Below are 9,937 nucleotides of genomic sequence, written 5' to 3'. Positions count from 1 at the left end.
GTGTTGAAAGAAGCTTGGTCCAGAGTTCAGTCCCGCTGCATGGTTCCTTGGGAAAGTATCCTCCTCTATAGCTCTGGGCTGACAAATACCTTGTGAGTGGATTCGGTAGATAAAAACTGGCACGTGTAAAGACATTCGAGCGAGATTGTTACCAGTGCCGCCGAACTGGCTCCTGTGCAAGTGGCACATAAAATACACCGTTTGAGCATGGCCGTTGCCAGTACCGCCCGACTGGCCTTTATGCCGGTGGCACGTAAAAGCACCCACAACACTCTTGGAGTGGTTGGCGTTAGGAAGGGCATCCAGCTGTAGAAACTCTGCCAAACCAGATTGGAGCCTGGTGTAGCCATCTGGTTTCACCAGTCCTCAGTCAAATCGTCCAACCCATGCTAGCATGGAAAGTGGACATTAAACAATGATGATGATGATATGTATGTATTTGTGTGTCTGTGTTTGTTCCCTACTGATGTTGGTATGTTTACATCCCTGAAACTTAGCAGTTTGGCATAAGAGACCAATAGAATAAATATTAGGCTTACAAAGAATAAGTCCTGGGGGCAATTTGTTTGACTAAAGGCAGGGCCTCACTGTATGTATAAATATATATATATATAGACATGCACTTACACATACATAAGTATGGAGTTATTCTGTTCATTCAGTTGAAATACTTCCATGGAGAATGTATACAATGACTTGTTCAGTCATCTTTAGCTATGCATGTATTCTTTACACAACAGGAATAATGTGAATATAATTAAACTGCACAAAGAAAGTTGTGAAACATTTACCACAAATAAATATTTATAGCACATTTAGATGCTTTGATGACCAATTAACAAGTCAGTCATTTTATTTATATAGTAAATTGGAATAGACACAGGTGTTGTGTTGAAAGAAGCTTGGTCCAGAGTTCAGTCCCGCTGCATGGTTCCTTGGGAAAGTATCCTCCTCTATAGCTCTGGGCTGACAAATACCTTGTGAGTGGATTCGGTAGATAAAAACTGAAAAAAGGCGGCGAGCTGGCAGAAACGTTAGCATGCCGGGTGAAATGCTTAGCGGTATTTCGTCAACCGTTACGTTCTGAGTTCAAATTCTGCCGAGGTCGACTTTGCCTTTCACCCTTTCGGGGTCGATAAATTAAGTACCAGTTACGCACTGAGGTCGATCTAATTGACCTAATCCCTTTGTCTGTCTTTGTTTGTCCCCTTTATGTTTAGCCCCTTGTGGGCAATAAAGAAATTAGAAACTGAAAGAAGCTTGCTGTTGTTGTTGTTGTTGTGTGTGTTTGTATGTGAATGTTTATACTTTATTGATGCCTTGAGACATGTTTCCATCCACAAATCATTTTTGTTATTACTACATTTTTATGGAGATATAACTGTTGGTAGCCGACAACAAGAAGCATAGGAGCTTTTTACAAGTGAATTCAGAGGCATTTGCCTAAATGAATTTAAAGGGATATATATATATATATATATATATATCTCATCATCATCATCATCATCATCATTTAGCATCTGCTTTCCATGCAGACATGGCTTAGATGGTTTGACTGGAACTGGTAAGCTGGAGAGTTGCACCAGGTTCCAATCTGATTTGACACGTCCCAACACCAACCACTTCAAGAGAGTAATGGGTGCCAGTTACATGACACTGGCATTGGCCACAACTATGATTTCACTTGGCTTCACAAGTCTTCTCAAGCACGGCATATCACCAATGGTCTTGACCACTTGTCATCACCTCCATGAGGTCCAACATTCCAAGGGTGCTTTTTACATGCCACCGGCACAGGGGCCAGTTATGTGGGACCAGCATCGGCCAAGACTATGATTTCACTTGACAAGTCTTCTCACGCATAGCATATCACCAAAGGTCTCTGTCAGTTGTCATTGCCTCCATGAGGCCTAGCTTTCAAAGATCATGCTTCACAACCTTGTCTCATGTCTTCCTATATATATATAGTCACAAAATAGGAGGCACCATAAAGTACAACATTCAGTCAAAATTAGGCTCAATTAGTGGGCTCTGCAATTCACTCCTGTATCCGGTATAGTGTGACACCGGACACCAAACTCAGAATACAATGGATTGTGGGATACAAGCCAAATAATAGGAAAAGAAAAATAAGCAGAAAACAGGTATATATATATATATGTATATATATGTATGTATGTGTATGTCTTTGTGGCCCCCTCCTCCTGCCACCACATGTCAACCAGTGTTGGTGTGTTTATATCCCTGTAACTTAGTGATTCGGCAAAAAAACACTGACTGATAGAATATATACCAAGCTTAAAAAAAAGAAATAAGCAGTGTGGTTGATTCATTCAACTGAAACTTCCTCAAGACTGTGTCCCAGCATGGCCACAGTCTAATGACTGAAACAAGTAAAAGATAAAATATATATATATATTATTTGTGGTGGGCTTCTTTCGCTTTCCGTCTGCCAAATTCACTCGCAAGGCTTTGGTCGGCTTGAGGCTGCTGTAAAACACAGGTGCCCAAGATAATTATATATATATATATATATGTATGCATGTATGTATATATATATATAAAGTTCAAATTTACGGAAAGTACAAGACGAAGACAGGTGAGAGAACAACAAGCAGGTGTATTAGTGTATTAGTTTGATGCTCGGGAAGAATGGAAAAGCTTTTGACGTTTCGAGCCTACACTCTTCAACAGAAAGGTATGAGAGAGAAAAAGATGGAGGGAGAACGAAAAAATGGAGAGAGAAAAAAATGTGTGTGTGTATATATATATATATATACACTGTTATTTGTATATTCTCCCATATATATATATATGTGTATGTATGTGTGTGTGTGTATATATATATATATATATATATACACACACACTCAGTCATTGGTTTACATGCAGGCATTAATAAACCCAGTGTTGTTTATTTAGATCACATTTCCAAAGTATCACTTGTCTTATTTTTGATTGGTTTGTTTGTGTGATTATTTTTGTTCATGTACATCAGGGATGTACATGTACAATCATACACATGTGTATATCCATGTGTGTGTGTGTGTTTGTTCATACAATACAGACACATGGTTTCTTTATAAATACATCAAATTTGTTTTTTGTGTGTAGTTGTCACTGTCATAGCTGTAATCATCATTGTCGTTATCAACCTCATTACAAGCATTGAGGTTAGTGTTTTATCTCTACCACAAGCATTATCTCCTCCTCCTCCTCATCATCATCATCATCATCATAGTGGCCATCCTTACCAAGTGTTACCTTCACCATGACCACCACTGATCAATCGGCTATCCAGCAGCTGGACTGTCATTCATCATCCTCACTGCTACCGTCCCCCTTACTCTAACATCATCCTCACACCACCACTGCCATCATCATCATCATCGGCACTACTTTCATCATCATTATCATCACCATCGTTACCATGGTAGTGCACCATCATCATAAACATCACCACTACTACTTTCATCATCATCATTGCCACCATGGTGGTGCACCATCAGCATCATCATCATTGTTGTAATCAAATGACAGTAAGAGCTGCCATGTCTACATTACATAATTGACATGGGTGGATTTAACTTCACTGCAAACACTGACAGTGTTGCTAAGGTGTGGATTACATTAGCAGCAGCAGGTGATGGGGTAGGGGAGGGGGAGATAGAACATTCATGTGTGTGTGTGTGTGTGAAGATGTTGCATGTAGGTGTGAATGGGAGATAGTGTGAGGTGTGTGTGTGTGTGTGTGTGTGTGAAGGATGTTATCTGAGTGTCATCATCATCATCGTCGTTTAACATCCGCTTTCCATGCTAGCATGGGTTGGACGATTTGACTGAGGACTGGTGAACCAGATGGTTACACCAGGCTCCAATCTTATTTGGCAGAGTTTCTACAGCTGTATGCCCTTCCTAATGCCAACCACTCCAAGAGTAGTAGGTGCTTTTACGTGTCACCTGCACGAAGGCCAGTCAGGTGGTACTGGCAACGGCCACGCTCAAAATGGTGTATTTTACGTGCCACGTGCACAGGAGCCAGTTCAGCGGCACTGGCAACAATCTCACTCGAATGTCTTTGCACGTGCCATCTGGCACAAGTGCCAGGAAGGCGATGCTGGGCACAGGTGCCAGTGACGGTTTCGCTTTCGCTTGCCCCAATAAATCTTCACAAGTCCAGTGTGTAGTGGAGAAAGTTATTGGGTGAGAAGAGGAAAAACTTAAATCCAGACTCCCCTGTTTCCTCATCTGTTAATGCCCAGCTTCTATGTTGGAATGGGTTGCACAGTTTTGAAGGTTCTGATAAGTTAGGGAATTGCATCAGGCTCCAATGCATTCTTTGGCATAGTTTTTATGGCCAAATGTCCTTACTACTGCCAATCACTTTTCAGAATGTATTGGGTCCTCTTTTTTTTTTTTTTAATTTCATGTTACCAACACTAATGAGAACTGCCTTGTAACTCACAAGGTTAAGGTCCCAAAGGGGCCCTTATAACTGAAGGAGAACAGAAGAGGGAGTAGGCAATAGTCTTGGGAGAAAATGTCTTCCAGACTTTGTGTGTAAATAGATGGGGGTTATGTAAAAAGCAATCCTTCCCATTGAGTTGCTTGGCATGAAGTAGTTGAGAACGAAAGCTACTCCTGGATACAATACAAACATAACATGTGGTGTAAACACTTAATTACTAGACTAATTATTTCATAGTATTTAGCCTGTGATAGATGCAGGTGTAGCTGTGGTTAAGAAGTTTGCTTCCCAACTACATGGTTTCAGGCTCAGTCCTACTGTGTAACATCTTGGACAGGTGTCTTCTATTTTAGCCCCAGGGTTAAAAAAAATAGCCTTGTGAGTGGAATTGGTTTATGAAAATTGAAAGAAACCCATTGTATATATATGTGAGAGGAATTCTTTGGGGTTTGAATAATTAATCTCTGGAAACATGGGTGTTTCATTCATCATCCTTAAAAAAACTTTATTCAGAGACCTTTTGAGTGGGATGGGCTACTTGACCTAAAGAAACTGCTAATTGGGTTCCACCTGAAAGGTGATGCACTGTTTATCATGATAGGAGATCGTTATGTTGCACACATATGGTTGTGAAGCATGTGCTTAGTGTAACTTTATCAGACAGGTAGTCATGATGGGTATACTGGGCTTTGTATATTTTACCCCAGTGTCACTTTGATGGTATGCACTGCTCTCTCACTCAATAATCATAATGGTTTCAAATTTATATGTGTGCATGCATGCATGTGTGTGCTCGTGCATGTGTGTGTGTGTTTGTGCATGTGTGCGTATGTTTGTCTCCTTGTCTTGACATTGCATGATAGCTGTAAATGAGCGTCACTGCCATACAAGCAGTGTCGTTAATTTCCGAAATTTTGTGGAAACATGTCTGGCCCATAGGGCAGACATTGCTTTGCTTGGAAGCAGATGAGAGTTGGTGGCAGGAAGAGCATCAAGCCACAGAGAAAACCCGCTTCAATAAACCTTCCTCCAGCCCAACAAAAGCATGACAAAGTGGATGTTGAAATGATGATGAGGATGAGGGGTTCAATCTTTGAATGAACCCTTTTGCGTTCAGATTCTGTCAAATGTAATGCTTCTTTCTATTCACATTGTTTTGAATTAATCAAGCTTTATTATCTCATAACTTTGACATATTTATGATGTGATTGCTTAGTTTTAGAATGACATTCAAAGGAGTTGTGAGAGGTCAGCTGTGGTTTGTTTGAACATAAAGCAAAGAATATTTAGGCCAGATATGGCTGGTTAAAATGCCAATGGGTTAAAGATAGTGAGCTGGCAGAATTGTTATGGTATTAGAGAAAATGCTTAGCAGCATTTCTTCAGGCTCTTTGCATTCTGAGTTCAAATACCACCAAAGTCAACTTTGCTCGGTGTCTTTTCATCATCAATGGTCAATAAAACCGAGGTTGATTTTTGCCTTTCATCCTTTCGGGGTCGATAAATTAAGTACCAGTTGTGTACTGGGGTTGATCTAATCGACTGGCTCTCTCCCCCAAAATTTGAAGCCTTGTGCCTAGAGTAGAGTAGAATGGTCAATAAAATAAAGTTCCAGTCAAATACTTCCCCTAAAACTGCTCTCCTGCTGCCAAAATTTGAAACCATTATTATTATTGAGTGAGAGAGAGCAGTGCATGCCATCAAAGTGACACTGGGGTAAAATATACAAAGCCCAGTATACTCATCGTGATTACCTGTCTGATAAAGCTACACCACTTCACAACCGTATGTACACAACATAATGATCTCCTATCAAGATAAGCAGCGCATCACCTTGCAGGTGTAACCCAATTAGCAGTTTTTTCAGGTCAATTAGCCCGTCCCACTCAAAAGGTATCTGAATAAAGTTTTTTTTAAGGATGATGAATGAAACACCCAGGTTTCCAGAGATGAATTATTCAAATCCCAAAGAATTCCTCTCAATGCATAGCTATGATGCTCCCTCACTAGTTCTGCTCGTGATCGGAGATGCACATATTACCAGCCACCAAGGGACATGCTCAACTGGTTATGGTCAAATAACTGACAAGCAGATATGTGGTATTTTACATCAAAACAAAACATTTACATAACACTGCTAATCAGTTAAGATTAAAAGTCAAATGAGAGACACTACCTGGTACTGCATCAGGGCATTTAATTTAACAGTAAGTCTTATGACTTTGCCTTTCATCCTTTTGGGGATTGGTAAGTACCAGTTTGAACACTAGGGTCGATGTAATTGACTCATCCCCTCCTCCAAAATTGCTGCTCTTGTGACAAAATTTGGAACAATTATTATTATTATTAGTATTAGTATTATTATTATTAGTATTAGTAGTAGTAGTAGTAGTAGTAACGTGGTGAGCTGGGAGAATTGTTATAGAATCATGTTTTGCAGCACCATTACTTCCAACCCGTTACATTTCTGAGTTCATAATCTGCTGGGATCAACTTCGCTTTCATCCTCTTAGAGTTGGTAAAATAATTACCATTTGAACACTGGGGTTGATATAATTGACTATGCCCCACCCCTAAACATGATGGCTTTGTACCAAAATTGGAAACCATTATTATTATTATCATTATTTTAAAGACAGCAAGCTGGCAGAATCGTCAGCACGCTGGACGAAATGCTTAGCGGTATTTCATTTGTCGTTATATTCAGAATTTAAATTCCACCGAGGTTGACTTTGCCTTTCATCCTTTTGGGGTCAGTTAATTAAGTACCGGTAAAACAATGTGGAATATGTAATCGACTTATCCCCTCCCCTGAAATTTCAGACCTTCTGCCTATAGTAGAAACGATTATTATTAATTCGTGAAGATTGATGATGTAACTCTTCATGAAGATAAATAAGCAATAAGAAGAGTGTGGTATGATTTGTAATGAAACTGACTCTCTTTATTGAATTGAAGAATTGTTTGACAGTATGTCCTCCTACCTCGAGTTCATTTTGAACCTGAGGACAACAGACATATTGTCAAAATATTGTTCAATTCAATAAACAGTCATTCTTTATTCATTACAAATTGTACCTCACTCTTCTTATTGCTTATGATTATTATTATTACTATTGTTAAGGCAGTGAGATGGCAGAGTTGTTAGCATGCTGGATGAAATGCTTAGTGGTATTTTGCCTGTCACTACGTTCTGAGTTCAAATTCTGCCAAGGTTGACTTTGCCTTTTGTCCTTATGGGGTCAATAAAATAAGTACCAGTTGAACACTGGGGGGTCGATGTATTTGACTCATCTCTCCTCCCTCAAAATTGCTTCTCTTGTGGCAAAATTTGAAACCATTTTTATCATTATTATTATTATTGTTGTTGTTGTCAAGGTGATAAACTGGCAGAATTGTTAGCATGCTGGACAAAATGCTTAGTAGCTATTTGTCCATCTTCACATTCTGAGTTCAAATTCTGCCAAGATTGACTTTGCCTTTCATCCTTTCAAGATCGATAAAATAAGTACCAGTTGAGCACTAGGGTGGATGTAATCCCTGGAAATTGCTGGCCTTGTGCCAAAATTTGAAACCATTATAATTATGATCACTTTCTGTTTATTTCCTTGTATTTATATATTTATATTCTTGTCTTTTCTAGTGTCGGCCCTTGGGCCTCCACCATCCTATGATTCTGTTATGCAAGGTGAAGCCTACTCTGGTGTTCCACCGCATGGCCCTTACCAGCCAGCTCCCCCATATACACAGATTCCTGGTTATGGCACACATCCTCAACAACCTTACAACCCATCAAATATTGGCTATACACCATATGGAGTACCGCCACAGCCAACAGCACCACCTATAGTAGTGACAGGACAACCATCACATGTTCAAACCTACCCAACAACAGTTATTGTAAGACATTTTTTATTATTATTTTAAAAAACTATTTTTACTGATTTATTTCCTTTCATCGTCGTTTAACGTCCGCCTTCCATGCTAGCATGGGCTGGAAGATTTGACTGAGGACTGGTGGACCAGGAGGCGACACCAGGCTCCAATCTGATTTGGCAGAGTTTCTACAGCTGGATGCCCTTCCTAACGCCAACCACTCAGAGAGTGTAGTGGGTGCTTTTACGTGCCACCGGCACGAGGGCTAGTCAGGTGCTACTGGTGATGGCCACGCTCGAAATGGTGTATCTTACGTGCCACCTGCACAGGAGCCAGTCCAGCGGCACTTTCCTTATTTATGTATTTGTCTCCTTGTGCTTCAGGTTTAATTTTCTTAAGTGCAAGCGTGGCTGCGTGGGTAAATTTACTTTCAAGTAGCATGATTTTGAGTTCAATCCCACTACATACTCTCTTTACTTGTTTCAGTCATTTGACTGCGGCCATGCTGGAGCACTGCCTTTTCAGTCGAGCATATCGACCCCGGGACTTATTCTTTGTAAGCCTAGTACTTATTCTATCGGTCGCTTTTGCCGAACCGCTAGGTTACAGGGGCGTAAACACACCAGCATCGGTTGTCAAGCGATGTTGGGGAGGACACACACAGACACACAAACACACACACACACACACATATATATATACATATACATATATATACGATGGGCTTCTTTCAGTTTCCATCTACCAAATCCACTCACAAGGCTTTGGTCAGCCCGAGGGCTATAGTAGAAGACACTTGCCCATGGTGCCATGCAGTGGGACTGAACCCAGAACAATGTGGTTGGTAAGCAAGCTATTTACCATACAGCCACTTCTGCGCCCATGTAAATTTAAAAAAAAAGAAAATGTGTAAATTAATTATCATTAAAACAATGTTTCTACTATATCTAAAATGGATTGTTGCTTCCCAAATTTCAGTATCTTATTTGGTTTTACTACATTTACAATACCTGTATTTTATTAAGTTAATAAAACTTGTTCTTTATTTAAATTATATTTATTCCTCCTTATTTTTCTCATTTCTGTTATATTCAGAATATTAATCCTTAAACTGGCCATATCCAACTCAAATATCCTATCTGTTTTATGGTCAAACTGGCCAGATTTGACCTCTCACATCTATCCTATAATGTCATTTTAGAAATAATCAATCTTAACATCGAAATCTCAAAGTTATGAGATGTTGAATTCAAAACAATTCTTTTATTCTTTTTACTTGTTTCAGTCATTTGACTGCAGCCATGCTGGAGCACAACTTTAAAGGGTTTTAGTTGAAGAAATCGACCCCATGACTTACTCTTTATAATAAGCTTAGTACTTATCCTATCGGTCTCTTTTGCTGAACTGCTAAGTTAGAGGGATGTAAACACACCAACATTGGTTGTCAAGCGATAGTGAGGGGGGGACAAACACAGATACACACATAAATATATATATATATATATATATATGACAGGCTTCATTCAGTTTCCTTCTACCAAATTCACTCACAAAGTTTTGGCCAGCCCAAGGCTATAGTAGAAGACATTGCCC

General features: G+C 39.7%; 1 protein-coding gene across 1 annotated transcript in view; it reads left to right on the top strand.

Annotated features, from left to right (window-relative positions):
• Nucleotides 1-9,937, top strand: part of LOC128250430 (annexin A11-like) — a 33,161-nt gene that overhangs the window by 20,838 nt on the left and 2,386 nt on the right. Inside the window, exon 2 of the mRNA XM_052975390.1 lies at nt 8,112-8,368. Coding sequence (XP_052831350.1) covers nt 8,112-8,368 — 257 coding nt within the window. The remainder of the gene's footprint in view (nt 1-8,111; nt 8,369-9,937) is intronic.

This window comes from Octopus bimaculoides, chromosome 21 (assembly GCF_001194135.2).
Source record: "Octopus bimaculoides isolate UCB-OBI-ISO-001 chromosome 21, ASM119413v2, whole genome shotgun sequence".
Lineage (NCBI taxonomy): Eukaryota > Metazoa > Mollusca > Cephalopoda > Octopoda > Octopodidae > Octopus > Octopus bimaculoides.
Note: the sequence above shows the minus strand (reverse complement) of the source record. Positions and strands in the feature narration are given on the sequence as shown.